This window comes from Girardinichthys multiradiatus, chromosome 8 (genome assembly GCF_021462225.1).
Source record: "Girardinichthys multiradiatus isolate DD_20200921_A chromosome 8, DD_fGirMul_XY1, whole genome shotgun sequence".
Lineage (NCBI taxonomy): Eukaryota > Metazoa > Chordata > Actinopteri > Cyprinodontiformes > Goodeidae > Girardinichthys > Girardinichthys multiradiatus.
Window position 1 is genome coordinate 8,104,906 of NC_061801.1, and position 21,071 is coordinate 8,125,976.

Below are 21,071 nucleotides of genomic sequence, written 5' to 3' on the forward strand. Positions count from 1 at the left end.
ATATAGTTTTTGCTCTTATCTAATGATGTTCTGAATTATCTTAATATTTCATATAATTATAATTATTAACATATGCGCAAATTAGCTTGGTAAGATCAAATGTTTCTAGAGGGTCAATACCTGAATTTATTTTACAGCTGTTTCAAGGTCAGACAGAGTAAATCAGGCATGTGACCTTTAACCCACTTGGAGAGAAAATACATTATCAAGAAAAGTCAAAGTCCACTTGATTCGCATCTGCGTGTCTGCATGAGCTGATTGGATCAGACCTCGCCTGATTCAGGCAAAGTTTATGCCATGTCATAGAATAAAAAAACACTGGTCCAAATCAAGTGCCATTGTCTCTTTATTCATTAGGCACATGTATGCAAACAACATAGCCTCATACATGCATCAGCAGCAATACAGAGAGAAAAGGTAAATGAGCAGCTGGAAACTTTTCACCTGACATTAAAATATTGAGTTAGATCAGAACAGGAATCTTTCATTACCTTGAGCACGACAGGGTCAAATTTAGTTCTATAATCAATTCTTGGAGAAGTACACTACATTGCCAAAAGTATCGGGTCACACCACCAAATCAATTAATTCCAGTGTTCCAACCACTTCCAAGGCTGCAGGTTTATAACGTTTGGTGTGGAGAAGCTGACTGGCCTGCTCAGCATCCTGACCTCAACGTTCTTGAACACCTTTGGGATGAATTAGAGCAGAGGCTGCAATTTTGGTTTTCTAACTATGAACACACTCCTAAACCTTGTGGAAGATGATTACAGAACAGTTAAAGTTGCTATTGCTGACAATGGTGGGTCCATCAACAAATTAAAGATTAAGAATAGGATGTAATCAAAGTTCATTTACATGTAAAGGTACACAGACAAATCCTTTTGGTAATATAGTGCATCAGGCAGAAGCGTTAATTTGCCATTTGAATTTCTTCAGCAGAAATGAAGACTGTAGCACATGCACACAGAAAGGTGAGCTGCATGGAACCAAAAGTATTTCATTTAGACAACACAACTTTGTTGATGCATGTTTGGTTGGCACAATAACAATAATGTAACTATATATATGTATATATATATATATATATATATATATATACATATATATATATATATATGTATATATATATATATATATATACATATATATATGTATATATATATATATATTTTTTTTTATTTTATTTTATTTTATTTTTTTACATTTTGACAACGCAATCACCAGAATATCATTACACATCCACCACTACCATAAGATTAGGTATATCAGGAAAGCTGATATCTTCACCCAGCAATGACGTGGTCACAGGTATGACATGATGGGGTGAGAAAAGGTCAGACAGAGAACCGGAAATTCCCTCATGAATTATGATAAACACTCAGTTCACAGGCTCATTTATCATGTTATGCAGAAGATATGATAAACTTCCTGGATCAGTTTAGGAGGGGTGGGTGGGTGAGTAAATGGGGTTACTTTAGATCGACATCCATGTTTGTCACAAGAAATGTACAATTCACATTGTAGTTCCGGCCCCCAAAACTACATACAAACACATGAAGAAATTTGTCTACCTTTAGAAACTGAAAATCAACATTTAGCAGGGAAATTAGAATGTAAAGGAGCTAATAAGTGAATCATTTAAGGATAATTTAATCCTCAAACTGGATGGTGTTGTCATTAAGCAGAACATGCCAGTGCTCAATCTTCTTGTCTTTGTTCTTGAGGCATTCGAACCAGTGTTTCAAACACTCTCCTTTAGCTTGGATTCCTAACTGACATCCTCCTGAAGAAACATAGGACAACAAGAATATAGAAAGTATTTTTAAACTTTATGCTTAAAAGAAATGTTTCTATTCATTACATAAGGCTCTTAAATCACAACTAAAAAGTAGCTTTTTAAATTTTTTTTTTTTTTTGCAGCAAAAGCGGCCACCATTTTTGTTACTTTTCAAAAATAGACAAACAGGAAGTAGGGTGGAGAGGTGGAGAAGACATGCAGCATAGGTCTCTGCGGTTGGGACTCAAACCTGGGACAGCTGCGTTGAGGACTAAGGCCTCCGTATATGGGTCGTGCAGTGTACCACTATACTACTCCCAGGAAAAAGCTTTTTACAGAGAAGCATGGTTGTGACTCACAAAAATGTTCTAAGGCCTTGAAAATAAAGCTAAATGGATCACAAAGACAATATGTTGTCATGATAAAAAATGTTATAAATGATAAAAAAAGAAGGAGGTTCTACTAACTATCATTATTAGTTTCACAGTGTTTTTCCAGCATTAATATCCACGTAAATGTTTTGTAATTTTCATGTTACAACTAAAAATGTCAATATAAATGAAAACTCTGACCAGTTTCTGTGTCCCTACTACAGAAGAGCATCTCCACAGTGTGATGCTGCCCTCACTGTATTTCACCATAGGGATGGTTTGTTCAGGCTGATGTGCAGTATTAATTTTTTAGTGTTTTTTGCAAGTAGGCCAAAAGGTTTGTTTTGTCTCACCCTGTCACTAATGATATTCTTATTGCCTCAGATAACGGACTTGTGTTTGTATTTGTCCTACTAGATCTCAGTGCTGCATTTGATACAGTTGATCACAGTATTTTCTTATATAGGGACGGACATGCAGTAGGAATGGAGGGAACAGCACTACGCTGGTTTAGATTATATTTGTTCGACATATTCCAGTTAGCTCATGTTAATGATAAATCTTCCTCATACACCACTATTGCTTTGGAGTACCGCAGGTATTCCTTCTTGGGCCAGTTCTCTTTACTATGTATGTGCTTCCACTTAAAGTGATCAGACAGCACTGGATACATTTCCTTTGTTTATAATCCTTCCCTTTGTCTATATTTATCTATGATTCGGGATAAATCCAATCAGTTAGGAAGACAATAACCATGTCTTGAGAACAGAAAATCCTGGACAGCTTATTCAATTCAATTCAATTCAAAGATACTTTATTGATCCCCGAGGGGAAATTAGAATTCCAGTACAACCCATCCAAACATACATCATGACACAAGACAAGGGGGGACGGGTCACCGAGGCTTTGCTGCCCACTCACAGGCGCTGCCCTTGCTAGATGAGAAAAGAGGCCACATTAGGTAAGTAGAGGAAAAAAATCATATTTCACACTTTCACACTTTATCCTTAGCAGGATACAGTTTCTTCTGACAAGACCCTTTAAAAGACGAACTGCTTCGTTAGTCACTTAATCTTGATTGCATAAAATTGGCCTCTAGTAATAAAGTAAAACAGGATAAACTATTTTTGCCTTCACAATATTGCCAAAATAGAAAGATCCTTTACCAGAATGATGCACAAAAACTAGTCCATGCATTTGTTACTTCAAGGCTGAATTACTGTTTTCTTTACTATAAGTAGAGCCAAAAGCCTAAACAAAAGGCCTTAAACGTATCCATACACTGCAGGCAGAGATTTTTCTTCAACTTTATCACATAAATTCTCAGTGTTTTCACTTTAATGTGACAAAATGTGAACAAGTTCAAGAGGTTGTGATGCTATACATCAAAACATTTAAACATCTTTTTTTATTCCACTTTGAGATGCTGTCAGGGGGCACAAAATTAATTGAAATTCACATCTTCATATTGCTGTTTCCTGTCGAATAAAGTTAGACCGACATTCTTTTAAACTGTGATCTAAATATCAACATATGGACAACAGTCTCTCACTGCCCACCCTGTACAAAACTGAGATCATTATGACTGGCTGTTTGAAAGTTTCAGTACTCATCCAACAGTAATTATGAGCATTTCATAAAAGCAATCAACTACCAGCTACGTTTGTGGCAGTAGGTCTGTTTTGGATTGTGAAACATAAAAAGCTGCAATCTGATGCCAAAAGAATACAAGTGGATCACATTTTCTGTGTTTGATAGACATGCATCGCAAAACAAGCTGGATTTCCAAGATGACGACTCTAGTAAGGGTCCCCTAAAAAGAGATATTTTAAAACATTTTCATTTTTATTTAATTCATTTCTTTTTCAGTTTTTTGTTTTGCACTTCTGATATACTATGTTTTAAAAATGAGAAAGGGGAAAGTGTAAATATTTCAGAGAGATATGCAGTTCCTTATAAAACTATTCACCCCCCTTAACCTTTTCCGCATTTTGTAGCATTACAAACAAAAACTCACACAGCATTTTATTGGGACTTTGTGTGGTGGTTCAACATAAATTATAGTATTAGTGAAAAACAGCATCATGACAACCAAGGAACACAGCAGACAGGTGTGAAGAGAGAACATTGAAAGCATGGTAAGGTTACAAAACAATATCGCAAGCCTCACATGTTCACAGAGCTCTGTTGAATCCATCATCTAAAAATGGAAAAAAGAATACCTCCAGAATACCTGGAAAGACTGCAGAGAGCCCCAACTTTGGTCTGAGAATCTGTTAACAAAACAACTTTTAGTCATAAACTCCACATATCTAGCCTTTATGGAAGGGTGGTGTTAGAGAAAGTTGTTAGTGGTTTGTGAATGTTAGTGTGAGTTGTGAAACATGCATCTATCTAAACTGGTCCTACGCACTGGTCTCTCCTTTCCCGGACATGGAGACAAGCTCTGCTCTTGGGGAGGAGACTTTGATGTAGAACTTCTGGTTCAGCAAAAGAGCAGCAGCTGGGATAACGGTGTCTTTTGGTGCTGACTGAATGAAGCTGCATGTCACAGTTAGAAGGAATTTGTTACCTCCTGCTAATTTTGGAGCTGGTTCGACCCAGTTGGTCTGAAGGTGGAACCAAAGTAATGTAACCCCCCTTCGCTGAAGCGGAGGTTGACCGATTGATTGGGATGGCTGAAACTGGCAGTCAGCTAAGCATCCTTGGATGTAGACCTGAGTGTCATGAGACGTTGGAGGCCAGTACGCCATCTGTTGGAGGGTGTGGAGTGTGGCTTTGCAACTCCTATGGCCCACTACAGGAGAGTAATGGGCGTAGGCTAATTTGACCCCCCTTTGGTCTGTTGGAACAATGCTCAAAGCATGGGAGAGCTGTTTTATGCCAATCTGTACACTGGAGGTGCACACTCTGGCTGTCTTGAGGAGAGGGCGGAGCCCGTCTGCTAAAAGCAGTGTGTGGCTGTGTTGTGCCTCAGTTAAAAGAGGATCTTCTTGTCACAAGCGGTCATACAGCTCTCTACCAGTTGATAACTGCCCTAGCCAGAAAGCTAGAACCACTTCTGGTATGAACATGGTTTCCAGATGTACATCATCCACCACTTTGGGGTTGTGAGGTTTCACACCTGGGTTCTTTAAAGAGCAAAGAAATGATGCATGACTGCAGGGAGGAGTTTTCTGGGTGGCTGGGTGCAGCTGTGTCACAGCCCATGTCTGGCACCGACAAGGGCTTGAGAGGTTCTTTGGGCTCCTCTAAGCTGGCAACCTGGTTTGTCACCAAGGATGGTTTGCTGCTTGCACCCAATGGTGTTTGCACCTCCGCCTGGACCCAGAGTTGGTCCTGGTGGCAGTCAATGAGTGGGGACAGCCTGTCCAGCAAGTCCTGGCCACCAAGAAAAAGCTCTGTGTTTAATGTGCACATATAGATGGGGTGCACCAGAGTCATGTCTTTGAGTGTGATGTCCATCTCCACCCAGCTGGTGATGCTTACATCACAAGCTTCAGCCTGAAATGGTTTACTGAGGGAGAGCATGGCTCTACTCACCTCCTCAAACAAGACCGAGAACATCAGGCTGATCTCTGATCCTGTTTTGAAATGGAACCTCAGTTTGACATGTCCTCCTATACTGGTGAGATAGTATAGGTAACCTGTATGTTCATTTTGGTTCAGTTTACCTAAGAATCTTGGAGGAATGGTTTGTTGTGTTTCTCCTGGAGAGGTCCCAAGGGGTTCTTTGAGTTTCCCAGGTTTGTCTCTCCATCTGATCAGTTAGCCTCTGATGGCTGTGGAGACTGGGTCCACGCCTAGTCGTGCTGGCGGGGGTTTTGGATTCGGTTTCACCAGATGGTCAGCTGCCTCTAATGATGGTGGAGGTTGGGCGCATGCCTGGCGCACTGCTTCTGTCAGAATCTTGCGGAAGGCATCCTCCATCTCTCTCCTTGGGTTCCATCCTGCACGTTGACTCCAACCTTTACCGTCAGGCTTACCTTTGGGCCTCACATGATGGTCAGGTCGTCTGTTCGGCCGGAAGTGGTCCAGCAACTTTGACCGTGGTTGGTACTCAGTATCACCCCCCCGGTCCAGCTGACCAAACATATGTTATTCTCTTAACCTGTTCTTAACATGGGTTCTGCTTGAAGGCATTTCTCAACCTTCTAACGCAAGACTGTCTTCTTCTGTGTGCACCTGTAAAAGCCTCACCTTCTGATCCATTAGTAGGGCTTGCACGTGTTTCCCACGCCATCTGAGTGTATTTACAGATCTCCTGCATGATGAGGGTTTTTGTTTTACAGCACATAGTAACATCGTAACGTGCGCTTTCATGAAGGTTGTGGAGGAACAGAGATTTAAAAGCATGTTCCTCCTCTATGCCAGGAGCAATACCACCTTGAAAGTAAGCAGCTCTCAGGCACTGGTCATACTCTCTGGATGCTTCGCTTTTATTTTGCTGGATAGTGAAAGCACCAAGTGCTGTGGAGGCCCGGTCCGTGTACACAGAATATTCTTCCCTTAAAGCTTCGCAGAGGGTTGAATAATGGTCTCGGACTGCAGGGGGCAGGCTCTCCATGAAAACATGGACGCTCCTGGATGTTGTCTTCCAGATGAGCTTCAATTTTTCTTGTGCTGATGGGCAGCACAGGTCTAAAAGGCAGCGTTCCACTTCCCTAAGATAATCATCAATGTTTGATTCCTCATTATTGGGGTCAAAACGCTCTATGCCTTGGGCAAGAGACTCAAGTTGGCGTGTGCACGATCCACTCTCAGGGATTGGTGCTGGCCCATCTGAGTCATCATGTGAAGGTTCACTCCTGCTGCATCCCTTGTGTGTCAGGGCATCACGCTTCACCCTTGGGGGAGGCACTGGAGGCTGCTCATGGTACAATGGTGGCGGTTGAGGGCAGTATGAACCACCTGAGTCCCCGAGATGGCTCTCATGTCGCCTTGGCGGAGATGAGGGATTGCAGAGCTGGGTCCTGCAAGTCATATGAAGGTTGCTCGCCCCTAAAACTTGAACCATTTACTTCTAGTGAGTCCACCGCCAGGTATTGTTCATGGCTGTCTACTACAGTGGGGCGGGACACCGCACCAATATATGTAATGTGCCTACTCATACCTGTTCTGGACTCTGTGGATGTGTGGGCAAAACCACAAGCTTGGGAAGGTTGCCTCTGGAGAGCAGCTTCTATGTTTTCCCGCTCTGAGTGGAAGGTTCTCTCAGGGTGTTGCATGTGTGGCTCAACTTCAAAGGTTTCAACCTATGAGACAGGATTTATCTCCACCCCCCAGTCCTCCGGGGATGGGGGTGTGTCCTGGCTACGCTCAGCTACCTCCAACCTTCTGGCTGCTTCCAACCTCTTTTCCCCTTCTAACAGTTCACACCTAGTTGCCTCTGCTGTCGGCAAAGTATTATTCAGCATAAACTGTAGTTTAAAACGCTGTTCAACTTCCAACCTGACCCTTCGCTGATATAAAAGAGTGAGCCGTCCTAACACATCGGCCACCTGTGTGTCTTTTGGTGGGTTCTTAATGACCTGGAGCAATTCCTGTATCCTTGCTTCACAATCCTCAATGCCATAATCATTAAGAGCTTTAAGCTCCTCTGATGACAATAAAATCAAAGCTCCAATGGCTTCCTGTGCCTGCATTTCTGTGGGGCCCTCCTGACTCACATCTCCAGCTGCAGTCTGGGATGTTTTCTCCATCTTTGGCCAAAATGCACAACAACAAACAAGGTGTTCAGCTATGAATGACCACTAAAATTGCCAGTAGTGACAATTAGCAGTAACACAAACAGACTAAGCACTCAGCTAGCTGTGTGATTCGTATATGTATCTTCCAGGTGTATAGGTTTGCTTAAAATGGGCACACAGGTTTGACCGTTCAAACTGTGGCTTACCCAAGTCTATGCTTTAATGGAATTGATTAAGCAAAACACACACAAAAATTTGTTTTAAACAAAACCCAAATTTTAAAATAAAATTTTAAAGGTGGGATAAATAAAACTAAAACATTCAACGCTATTCTTAGCTTCAAATGAATATTAGTGATGCATACTATGTGTTATTTACTTCCTTGCAGGACTTAGCAAGTTAGACAACTAAAGTTAGTAATGCGAGTCTGGTTAAAACACTCTTCACACACACAAGAAAACCCAGCAAAAATGCATGAATTTCAGAGCAGAAGTGGCAATAAATGATCAATAACTTGATTTTAGCTCAAGCTATGTCCTTTGATCATCGATGATGGGATCATCTGCCTGTGTTAATAAACTAATCAAATTAGTTAAATTCTGTGGCAGCAACTGTAATTCTCAGTAGTGACCACAAGGTGGCACTAAACGCCTCTGCAGCGGAGAAAATCCTGGTGCAACTGCAATTCACTCAATGGCCATCAGAACGTAGTGTTGCTTCCTCCCTGACTGGGAGAGTGTTAGTTATGGCTGTAATTACACCAACGGCTGATAGTAGGATGCCTCCTACTGTGCCAGGAATTTTTGGTTGCTCTGGCAACAAGCTGACTGCGCTACAGCTCTAAGCCAGCAGGGGTTGCTTTGACAAGCTGGCAATTTACATTGAATTTCACCATAAACTACACAAAACGTCCACCTTGCATCCACAAAAGCACCTTAGAAAAACTATTATTACTATTAGGAGTATATTATTATTTCTCTGCAGTAGAATTGAGCCAATATTAGTCAAGATACATCCTCCAGCTTACAACTGCAAAATTTTACCAAATCTCCCAACAGAGTTTCCAGGATATCACAAATGTGTTACTTCCTGCAACAGTGATATCTGTCATTTTAAGGCCCACCCAGGGACGCCATAATGTAAGGATTATGATTATTGATTAATTAATATTCATCAAGAATCATAATTTAAAATAATAATTTGAAAAATATTAATTTCTTAACCAAAAATCATCACTTACGAATAGAAATCAGAGATATCCTCTGGTGTTGTGATTATGGGCTCAAAGCTCTTTAATAATTACAAATTATTAACCAAAACCACAAACTGTCACTGTTTATTCAACCGCTTCACCGAAGGTGGGGGAACTTCGACCTTGTTTTGACAGATAAATCACTCTTGCACGAAATAAACACAAACGCTTCTCTTAATTATATATATGAAGATTTATTGAAGCCAAATAATTCTGATATACCATTATTCTGGTCCAAAAACCTTCACCAAACTAACAAGCACCGTTCTACACAAAGGGAATAATAATGACTACCTAACAATAATAATAAAATAAAAATATATATATGCATTTAGTGTCTATGAAGATCAAACCAGCAGTTTATGGACAAAATATGTAATTTGGGTTAAATGGAAAGAAATCCTCCTGTCGTGTTGATGTCTCAATCGCAGCAATCAGCTGGTAAAATGGTGGGGCCACACCCCTTTAGCCACAACCAGCTGATCGCCCCAAATCTTGACAAAGGGTCATAAAACTCTGAGGTGGGAACCTAGTGGAAAATCTCCAGCAATAAAGCTGGAACAAAGAGTGGTCGGGCGAGGCCCAGACCGCAGCTGCCTTGAATAAAAAACCTTTAAAAGTCCAACTTCTAACTCCTGGCTGATTTGGGATCAGCTGGACAAAACATTAACCACGCACAATTCAGCAGCGTTTGCGCAGCAAATAAAAATACAGCTCAACATAACATAATTCAATCAGTATTGCATGCAACAAGTTAATACCTTAGATCAACTACTGGTGATCCTACATCACCTTAACTGCCTCGTCCTGCCCAGACCTCTAAATGCACCTATCCGGTTTACTATGAAAAGAACGAAATTACTTTGACGTTGATTTCTGCTCTCCACCGGTTGAGGATGGATCAGGTCTGAAGAAAAGGAGGGGAGGGGGGGATCATGCGTCCGTGATCGAATTAAGGAAAAAAAAAAAAACGGTAACTTCTCATCCGTCCATGAGGGCAAAATATGAAAAACCTTTAGTCGACTGCATACACAAGGAGGAAACTCTTCTTCTTGGACATAGAACCTCTGTAGGTTTTCACCTGCGCCGGTTGTGGCGCGGTCTTCGATCGGCAAATAAATCCTCTGATCTTCTCGTATCAGACAGATTTCCAGCTTTCAAGCTCTTCGGGGAATGGCCTTGTGGAGCAAAAGTTCGCCTGCGAGCTCTTGTCTCACCAGAAATGCGCCTCCTATACGCTGTCCTGTGACAGGCGGGAAATGGCCCCGAAACTCTGCATCTCAGCCGGTTTATACTCCCAGTGATGTCAGAGCTGCGACGTCTGTTAAGTTGCGTGCGTCAAAATGTGCGACCAAAATGGATGGCCCCAACAGTGGGGAGAAGAAAGCCAAAAGAAATCCCATGTGTTGTTTCCTATAAGTCATGTGGATGATTCAGCAAACTAATGGAAGCATGTGCTCTAGCCAGATAACACCTTTTTGGCCATGTGTGGGAAGGAAAAAAAAAAAGGCCATGTGTTTAGAAAAACTAACACTGAACATCACCCTAGACACACACAGCCCATAGTGACACATGGCAGTTGTAGCATGCCGTGGAGATGCTTTTCTTCAGAGAGAGGGAAGCTGTTCATAGTTGATGGGAAAATAGATGGAGCTAAATACAGGACAATCCAAATAGAAAACCCTTTAGAGACTGAAAAACACTTGAGACTGGGGCTGAGGTTCACATTCCCGCAGAACAATGACCTGAAATGTTCAGCACAACAATGGAGTCATTGAGGCAAAAGAATATTCATGTTTTAGAATGGCCTAGTCAACGTCCACACCTAAATCCAAATCTGGGGCGAGACCTTAAAATTGCTTCATTGACAACTTCCATCCAGTTTGACAGTCCTATATATATTTTGCAAAGAGTAAATGGGCAAACATTGGGCTGAAAATAAATACAGTCAGTCAGACATTTTCTATACCGCTTCTTCCATAGTGGGTTGCGGGGAAGCTGGTGCCTATCTCCAGCAGTCTACAGGTGGGAGGCAGGGTACACCCTGGACAGGTCGCCAGTCCATCGCAGGGCAACACACAAACACCTAAGGCCAATTTAGAAAGACCAATTAACCTAACAGGCATGCCTTTGGACTGTGGGAGGAAGCCAGAGTACCTGGTGAGAACCCACGCAGGCACAGGGAGAACTTCATGCTGTTGGACCATTTGTTTGCTGCTATATACCCCAGTATGGTCTGCTACCACAACTCCCAGCAAGAATTGCAGCTGGTAGGAAGGGGCGTCGCAGCTCTGATGTCACAGTGGACTATACAGGTCCTTCTCAAAATATTAGCATATTGTGATAAAGTTCATTATTTTCCATAATATAATGATGAAAATTTAACATTCATATATTTTAGATTCATTGCACACTAACTGAAATATTTCAGGTCTTTTATTGTCTTAATACGGATGATTTTGGCATACAGCTCATGAAAACCCAAAATTCCTATCTCACAAAATTAGCATATTTCATCCGACCAATAAAAGAAAAGTGTTTTTAATACAAAAAACGTCAACCTTCAAATAATCATGTACAGTTATGCACTCAATACTTGGTCGGGAATCCTTTGGCAGAAATGACTGCTTCAATGCGGCGTGGCATGGAGGCAATCAGCCTGTGGCACTGCTGAGGTCTTATGGAGGCCCAGGATGCTTCGATAGCGGCCTTTAGCTCATCTAGAGTGTTGGGTCTTGAGTCTCTCAACGTTCTCTTCACAATATCCCACAGATTCTCTATGGGGTTCAGGTCAGGAGAGTTGGCAGGCCAATTGAGCACAGTGATACCATGGTCAGTAAACCATTTACCAGTGGTTTTGGCACTGTGAGCAGGTGCCAGGTTGTGCTGAAAAATGAAATCTTCATCTCCATAAAGCTTTTCAGCAGATGGAAGCATGAAGTGCTCCAAAATCTCCTGATAACTAGCTGCATTGACCCTGCCCTTGATAAAACACAGTGGACCAACACTAGCAGCTGACACGGCAACCAGACCATCACTGACTGTGGGTACTTGACACTGGACCTCTGGCATTTTGGCATTTCCTTCTCCCCAGTCTTCTTCCAGACTCTGGCACCTTGATTTCCAAATGACATGCAGAATTTGCTTTCATCCGAAAAAAGTACTTTGGACCACTGAGCAACAGTCCAGTGCTGCTTCTCTGTAGCCCAGGTCAGGCGCTTCTGCCGCTGTTTCTGGTTCAAAAGTGGCTTGACCTGGGGAATGCGGCACCTGTAGCCCGTTTCCTGCAAACGCCTGTGCACGGTGGCTCTGGATGTTTCTACTCCAGACTCAGTCCACTGCTTCCGCAGGTCCCCCAAGGTCTGGAATCGGCCCTTCTCCACAATCTTCCTCAGGGTCCGGTCACCTCTTCTCGTTGTGCAGCGTTTTCTGCCACACGTTTTTCTTCCCACAGACTTCCCACTGAGGTGCCTTGATACAGCACTCTGGGAACAGCCTATTAGTTCAGAAATGTCTTTCTGTGTCTTACCCTCTTGCTTGAAGGTGTCAACAGTGGCCTTCTGGACAGCAGTCAGGTCGGCAGTCTTACCCATGATTGGGGTTTTGAGTGATGAACCAGGCTGGGAGTTTTAAAGGCCTCAGGAATCTTTTGCAGGTGTTTAGAGTTAACTTGTTGATTCAGATGATTAGGTTCATAGCTCGTTTAGAGACCCTTTTAATGATATGCTAATTTTGTGAGATAGGAATTTTGGGTTTTCATGAGCTGTATGCCAAAATCATCCGTATTAAGACAATAAAAGACCTGAAATATTTCAGTTAGTGTGCAATGAATCTAAAATATATGAATGTTAAATTTTCATCATGACATTATGGAAAATAATGAACTTTATCACAATATGCTAATATTTTGAGAAGGACCAGTATAAGGAATATGAGGCCTCTCTCTTTTGCTTTTCCCCGCTGGAAACCGAGACCGGTTACCCACGCAACATAGGCATGCATCCTTCTGGAGAAGAAACTCACATGTGGGTTTTCATTAATTCTCCCCACTGGCCAAACTCATGAGAAACTCAACGAGTTGAGCTTGCGAGGATAGGAAGACTTGCAAGTTTTACTTTACCGATCAAAGACGTGGATTTAACATGTAACCAAAAACCCGCGGAGGTTTTCCAAGGGAGCAAAATCTTCCTCCTTGTTTTTGTTCCAGGTCCTTCATACTTTTCCACTTTTGCCAAAGGAGGAAGGCCGGACGTCTTTGAGTTTGTTACAGACGCGTAACAAACTCGTTTCGTAAGTAATGATTTTTGGTTAAGAAATTAATCTTTTTCAAATTATGATTTTAAATTATCATTCTTGATAAATATTAACTAATCAATAATCATAAATCTTACAATGCAGAAAGACCCCTGGCCGGGAGTCGGACCTAGGACCTTCTTGCTGCAAGGCAACGGTGCTACTAACTGCAACCCGTGCAGCCCATAAAATAAATACAAATAAATAATAATAGAAACCATCATAATTTTCTTTCTATTTTAGGATAACAACACTTTGTGTTGATCTATGATATAAAGTCCCCATAAAATACATTGAATCTTTGTTGTTTCAACATAACAAAATGTGGAATGGTTAAAGGTGTGTATACTTGTGCAAGTATATGATGTTTATAAGGTCATTTATCAAGTCCACATCTGTGTTGCACTAATTAAATTGTTTTAAATGCTGTGTAGGTCTGACCACTGAAAGCATGAAGCATAATAAAATTTACTTAGAGAGGCTCAGGCATGTAAAAAAATAGAAACAAGCCTTTCTCCATTTGTTTTGGTCAGACTAATCTTAAGTGGGGCGTGCAATATTATTCGGCCCCCTTGCGTTAATACTTTGTAGCGCCACCCTTTGCTGCAATTACAACTGCAAGTCGCTTGGGGTATGTTTCTATCAATTTTGCACATCGAGAGACTGAAATTCTTGCCCATTCTTCCTTGCAAAACAGCTCAAGCTCAGTGAGGTTGGATGGAGAGCGTTCGTGAACAGCAGTCTTCAGCTTTTTCCACAGATTCTCAATTGGATTCAGGTCTGGACTTTGACTTGGCCATTCCACACCTGGATACATTTATTTGTGAACCACTCCATTGTAGATTTGGCTTTATGTTTTGGATCGTCTTGTTGGAAGATATATCTCCGTCCCAGTTTGAGGTCTCTTGCAGACTCCAACAGGTTTTCTTCCAGAATGGTCCTGTATTTGGCCCCATCCATCTTCCCATCAATTTTGACCATATTCCCTGTCCCTGCTGACGAAAAGCAGGCCCAAACCATGATGCTGCCACCACCATGTTTGACAGTGGGGATGGTGTGTTCAGGGTGATGAGCTGTGTTGCTTTTACGCCAAACCTACCGTTTTGCATTGTGGCCAAACAATTCGATTTTGGTTTCATCTGACCAGAGCACCTTCTTCCACATGTTTGGTGTGTCTCCCAGGTGGCTTGTGGCAAACTTTAAACGAGACTTTTTATGGATATCTTTGAGAAATGGCTTTCTTCTTGGCACTCTTCCATAAAGGCCAGATTTGTGCAGTGTACGACTGATTGTTGTCCTATGGACAGACTCTACCACCTCAGCTGTAGATCTCTGCAGTTCATCCAGAGTGATCATGGGCCTCTTGGCTGCATCTCTGATCAGTCTCCTCCTTGTTTGAGATGAAAGTTTAGAGGGACGGCCGGGTCTTGGTAGATTTGCAGTGGTCTGATACTCCTTCCATTTCAATATGATTGCTTGCACAGTGCTCTTTGGGATGTTTAAAGCTTGGGAAATCTTTTTGTATCCAAATCCGGCTTTAAACGTCTCCACAACAGTATATCGGACCTGCCTGGTGTGTTCCTTGGTCTTCATGATGCTCTCTGGGCTTTGAACAGAACCTTGAGACTATCACAGAGCAGGTGCATTTATACGGAGACTTGATTACACACAGGTGGATTCTATTTATCATCATCAGTCTTTTGGGACAACATTGGATCATTCAGAGATCCTCACTGAATTTCTGGAGTGAGTTTGCTGCACTGAAAGTAAAGGGGCCGCATAATATTGCACGCCCCACTTTTCAGTTTTGTATTTGTTAAAAAGGTTTAACACATCCAATAAATTTAATTTCACTTCATGATTGTGTCCCACTTGTTGATTCTTCACAAAAAATTAGACTTTTATATCTTTATGTTTCAAGCCTGAAATGTGGCAAGAGGTTGACCAGTTCAAGGGGGCCGAGTACTTTCGCAAGGCACTGTAAATATCTCAGCCAAGTCAGACAAAATCAGACTTTCAGACATTGCATCATATATAAATAACTCGAAATAAAGGTTAAAGGGAGTTTATGAGGAAATTCAGAATGTTTGCAAACCAAGATCTAGACTTACCTATGAAATCGTTGGATTTTCCCATATCATAGTCCCAGACTGATACGTCAAGAGTTTTCTTGGCAAGCTCAGCATGCTTAATTTCATAGCTGAACTCCTGAAACACAGTGAAGATACCATAGTTTTGTACAGTTAAATCAGAGAGAGCCTGTCTGTTTCGTGCTGGTTCAGAAACAACTGACCTCGTTAAACTCTGGGTTAAGGGTCTTCTTTTTTATCTGCGTCTTGTTTTTGGCTTTCTTTCCCATATCAGGCCTCAGATATCTACAGCACAAAGAAGCAGAAAATGCTGGACATTTTAATTCACCTGTTTGTTGTTTAGATGGACTTATCAGATTGTATATAGCCTTTAAAAACACACTGAATATCAAAGAAGGTTTTAAAGCAACACAGGAATTTCCAATCTAATCAGATATATTTGGTAAAGGTGGATGAAAGGAGAACGTACATTTTGACAAACGGATCGGAATACCCGTTGGAGTCCATGGCAGCCAGGTGAGCACAGCGGATCACGCCCACCATCAAACGACTCTGCTGACTGTTGTACATCAGAGATATCAGGATGCGCCCCCTCTCCTCTGAGTCCTCACCTTCATTCAGCTGCACATACACACAGACAAGCATTACACATTCAGCAAATGAATGCATATTTATCTTAATATTCCTTTATCCTGAGCCCATGTCTGGATAGATTATCTGCTGTTATCCTCTAATGGAGGAAAGCGTACATGTCCAGTACTGTTACAACTCAAAGGGATGATGATAGCTTGTCTACACATTTTTCTCTGAGACTGAAATGCCATAATACATACAGTACGATGTCCTAACCTCATTTTACAACGACTGTCAGTTCTTGGATATCAGTCACGAGAAGTGGGTTTTAGAACTGCACAACACAATGCTAGATGTAATGTACACAGAATTTATTCCTTTACATACATTTAAACCCAGTATTTTATTGGACACTGAGAAAATGATACCAATGAGCGTTTTTGTTCTTTCTTCTGGTGTCAAGGTTAAGTGACATGAAAACCAATTCATACCCATTAAATCATTCTGTCATATTGAAACAACAAACGTTAATGGCTTTTCATGTGTTTGAGTGCACGTTCATGAAGAGCAAGGGAAATGATACATAGTTTTCCAAAGTTTTTATACATAAAAAAACTGGAAAGTGTGGTGAGCATTTGTATTCAACTCCTCTGAGTCAATACTTGAATTATCTTTCTTTGCACTTGCAGCTGTAGGTGTTTGGGGTATGACTCTACCAACTTAGTCAAGTAAAGACTGTAATGTTTGCCCATTGTTCTGTGCAAAATAGCTCAATCTTGGCCAGGCTGGATGGAGAGGTTCTGTGAACAGCTGAGTCTTGCTACAGACTATAGTTTGATCTTAACCATTCTGTTATTGTTCTGGGCTGCTGAAAAGTGAACCTACGCCACAATCCTGTCACAAGTCTTCTTCAGCCGTTAACAGGTTTTTTCTAAGGATGCCTGGTATTTGGTTTTTATCTCCCCAGAAAAATGGCGTGTTCAGGGTGATGTGCAGAGTTGGTGTTTCGCAATGAATAAAATTTTAAATGAAGGTCAGAACACCTTCTTCTACATGTTGTTGGACACCTTACATGGCTAATGTGAAACTGCAAACAGGACTTCTTCATATAAACTTAATTTGTAGAGTTGATGACTAATAGCCTTTCTGCCAACACATTCTCCCATCTGAGCTGTGGGTCTCTAAAGCTTTTCCAGAGTTATCATGGTGCTTTTGGCTCCTTTACTGAGTAACCCCTTGCATGTTCGCAGTTGTGCCATACTCTTCTCATTTTCAGATGACAAGAGAAAAACAAAACAACTGCAGAGATATCATGTTGCACAAAATTCCAGATATACTCATAATTCAAGGCGCTTTTAAAATCTTTTTTTTTTCTCAGCAGCAAATTAGCATTTCTTCCTCTCTGTGGAAACATGTAGTAGGTCAAGGTTCCTAGATTTGACATATGCAGAGCCACACAACAAAACAATATCTGGAGGACAGATGAAAGTAACATCTGATGCAGAATTGGGAATGTAGGTTGTGGATCACTTTTGTTCGGTGATTCTGTTTCGAAAGGTCAGTATCCAGCCGTGCACTCCTACCCGACAGAACAGGGTAATGAGATAACAATTGGAACTGACATCTGAAGCTGAAAACACATCAGCAGTGCCGTGTGTTATGTGATGCACATCAACCGACAGCCCCAGCCTTTAATTGCACTGCCCACCTTAGGCCCAAAATGAAATGCTAAAGACATTATGTCGGCTTTAATTTAGTCTCCTATCAACATTGTATATTTAGAATCAAAATACTGAAATAATCATATAAATATATCTCATTTGTACTGATGTATGTAAAGAAGCTATCTAATCTAAATAGAGTAGAATAGAAATAGAAAAATATAACCCTTGCTTTTTATTTTTATTGAGAGCCTACCATCATTATAGTATTACAACATCTATACATTAAGGTACACAGCAGGTGCTAGATTACATCAGCAGGTGGCAGGTTTATACCATTCAGTGGGATTCCCCTCCAGCTGATGGCTGTAAACTATTTTAAAACACTCCTTGGATGTATACCACTTAAATTCTGCCACTAAACTTTGATGTGGCAATATTTTTCTTTACACGGTAATGTTCCAAGAGCCAAGGAGAGAGGTTATGAGAACTGTGACTTTGAAGCAGGAAGTAAGACAATGATTGATCTAGCGTTTCTCCAGTAGTAGTCTCAAGAAAACTCAGTGGGGAACAACCTGTCGAAGGTGTGGTGGGTTCTAATTGGCACATCATACAACTGCTGTGTGTTCTGGCTATTATAACATATTTCACAAGGTTTTAAAGTGGCTTTGCAAAAAAGAAAAAATATTTGATCACAGAGTTCAGTAGTATTATGTTATTCTTGTGTTTGTTAATTATGGCCTTTTAGGGTTGGTTAACAAGTCACCATAATATTTAAAACAATGGCAAAAAGAGTGATAATTGTGTAGGACTTACATCATCTTCATAAAGTGCCATGCCACGAATTGATCCTCCAACAGCCTTCTTCACCTGTAAATAAACCAAACCATTTATCATAATTGGATGGATAGATGGATGGATGGATGGATGGAGTTTAGAATTTATTTAAAATGGCTTACTGGTTTTCTATAATAGCAAACTGGGTCAAATACCCATCCATATTGGATTTTATCACACTGTAAGAGTAGAGAATGTTACCCTTTGGCTTACCGGGATCACTCTCTCCAAACAAACATTGAAACTCTTCTTTTGGTTAAACTTCAGTTTCTTTAGTGCAACCCGTGTCTCTCCAATGAATTCATTATGTCCAAACTTGTCTTCATCGCTCACTGATAGCCTGAGGGAAGATGATGATGAGCTCTAAAAATCTTTGGAATTCAAAGCTGATTTCACAGTATTGAAGGTAAAGGTAATTAACAGTACCTGAGTGTTTTGCGTTGCATTTCCTCATCGGTGATGCCGTGGTAGATCAGTGTCTCGTTCCACACAGGATTCAGGGTGTTTTTGAGCGTCTTGGTGCGAAGCTTGTTGGACTTAGAACAGGACAAGCACAATATTTTAAGAAAGGAGCAAGAAAGCTAAGAAACCACAATGTCAATATAATAAAATTAAAAAGCAAACTTGATGTTTTTGCTTGTGAAAGAGTTTAACCACATTTATTTTATTCTTGAACTTTAACTGGTTAACTTGTTGCAATAAGTATGTTAGAAAATACATAAATACCTTACTGGCTCCAGGTAGCAAATGTAGCTTAACATATGGATCTGCAAGTCCATTAGAATCCATTGGTTTCAAACCCTAAAAGCAAAAATGAAAAATTAGAGACTAGAGCTTAGATTAAATTAGGTAATTTTCTCCCGTAGCCCTTTGCCATTTCCTGCCTTTAATTTATCTCATTCTGGAGTACACAGTTTTAATTTAGTGTATTTTGTTTTACCTGTGTGCTTTTTTTCATCTTTCCGCAATGTCTTCCATTTACCCTTGTCAGGTTATTTTTTTTTCTGGTGGACCTTTTTTGCATTGTCTTTTCAATAAGCCTTGGCATTTATCTTTCAGACCGATTCCTTTTTTTTTTTTTTTTAATCCAACCTATTTTTTTTGTGTTATTTCATCTTGTTGCTCTGTGAACAGCTGAAACCAGATAATTGCATGCATACATACATACATACATACATACATACATACAGACAGACAGACAGACAGACAGACAGACAGACAGACAGACAGACAGACAGACAGACAGACAGACAGACAGACAGACAGACAGACAGACAGACAGACAGACAGACAGACAGACAGACAGACAGACAGACAGACAGACAGACAGACAGACAGACATTCAACCATCCCATCCCATCCCATCCCATCACGGGCTTAAAGGGCACTCAGATTGGATAAGGCCATTATTCCAAAATCAATTTAAAAAGCCAGGTTACAGTTTACAATGACATTCAGACAAAGACCTTAATTTTTAGGGACAGGTTCTGTACTGTGCTGAAACTATGATGGAAGTTTTTGGCCATAATGACCATTGCTATATTTGGAGCGAAAAGAGGAATCTTGAAAGCCTGAGAACACCATCCCAACTGTGAAGTACGGGGGTGGCAGCATCATGTTGTTGGGGTGATTTGCTGAAGACGAGACTTACAATGTACAACATTTTTTGCATCATGAGGAAAGAATATTACGTGCAAATGTAAAACCAGTTCTGCCCAGAGGATTGGGCCAAAATTCCAGAAGATGTTTGTGAGAAGCTTGTGAAAGGATATCAAAAACATTTGACCCAAGTCATTCAGCTTAAAAGACTACTTTAACAAATACCAAGGAAATGTCTGAATATGAAGATAAAATATTTTTCTAATTATTCTGGCATTTAGCAAATAGAAATAATTTTGATAATCCAACCTGACCTAAAATAGGAAACGTTTAAACTGTGTGTTTAAATGTGTGTTTTTACAGTAAATATTTGATTTCAGTACCATGTATTTTGCTGTCTTGTCACTGTCATTCTGCTCTCCAAGATATTCTTCGGTTTTCCTCAGTTTTTAGTTTTTCTTCTGTCAGATTTTGCTTTGTACAAGATTTTTCCATACAATACTGCATGGTATTTGTTTTTTGTGTTTTTATCACATTTTATTTTTCTTCTTCTTGTTATAAAATAAAGACATCTTGAACCTTGAACCTGCTCTTGTCCATTTCATTTTGTCAAATCTACCAAGCCTTGACTCTATTGTAAGGACTTCATATTTACCCGTCGTGTCCCACATTTATTTGTTGTTTTTTTCTTTTCTTGTCCTATTTTGTCCAGCTTTATGGGGTTCAGAATTTACCAAAAATATGATAAAAAACTTTTTTAAAGCTACACTGTCCATAAACGTTTTAACATCGACCTTATCTAACAATATCTATACTGCTGTAGTTTTGTAATGTCCGCTTGAAGTGCTTTTGAACCAAATCATTCACTTTGTCGTCACTTGGTGTCATTCGGATTTGCTGTTTGACCGAGCTAAATGTTAAATAT

The 21,071-nt window shown here is 40.6% G+C and overlaps 1 protein-coding gene across 6 annotated transcripts in view; it reads right to left on the reverse strand.

Annotated features, from left to right (window-relative positions):
* Nucleotides 1–328: 328 nt before the first annotated feature.
* The window catches only part of rph3aa (rabphilin 3A homolog (mouse), a), a 70,177-nt gene continuing 49,434 nt past the window's right edge, over nucleotides 329–21,071 (reverse strand). For all 6 annotated transcript variants that reach the window (XM_047373122.1, XM_047373125.1, XM_047373124.1 and 3 more), the window contains 8 exons: nucleotides 19,274–19,348; nucleotides 18,974–19,083; nucleotides 18,761–18,887; nucleotides 18,527–18,580; nucleotides 15,946–16,097; nucleotides 15,680–15,761; nucleotides 15,498–15,594; nucleotides 329–1,786 (listed from right to left, as the gene is read on the reverse strand). In XM_047373122.1, the coding sequence (XP_047229078.1) occupies nucleotides 1,653–1,786; nucleotides 15,498–15,594; nucleotides 15,680–15,761; nucleotides 15,946–16,097; nucleotides 18,527–18,580; nucleotides 18,761–18,887; nucleotides 18,974–19,083; nucleotides 19,274–19,348 (831 nt within the window). In that variant the 3' untranslated portion in view covers nucleotides 329–1,652. The remainder of the gene's footprint in view (nucleotides 1,787–15,497; nucleotides 15,595–15,679; nucleotides 15,762–15,945; nucleotides 16,098–18,526; nucleotides 18,581–18,760; nucleotides 18,888–18,973; nucleotides 19,084–19,273; nucleotides 19,349–21,071) is intronic.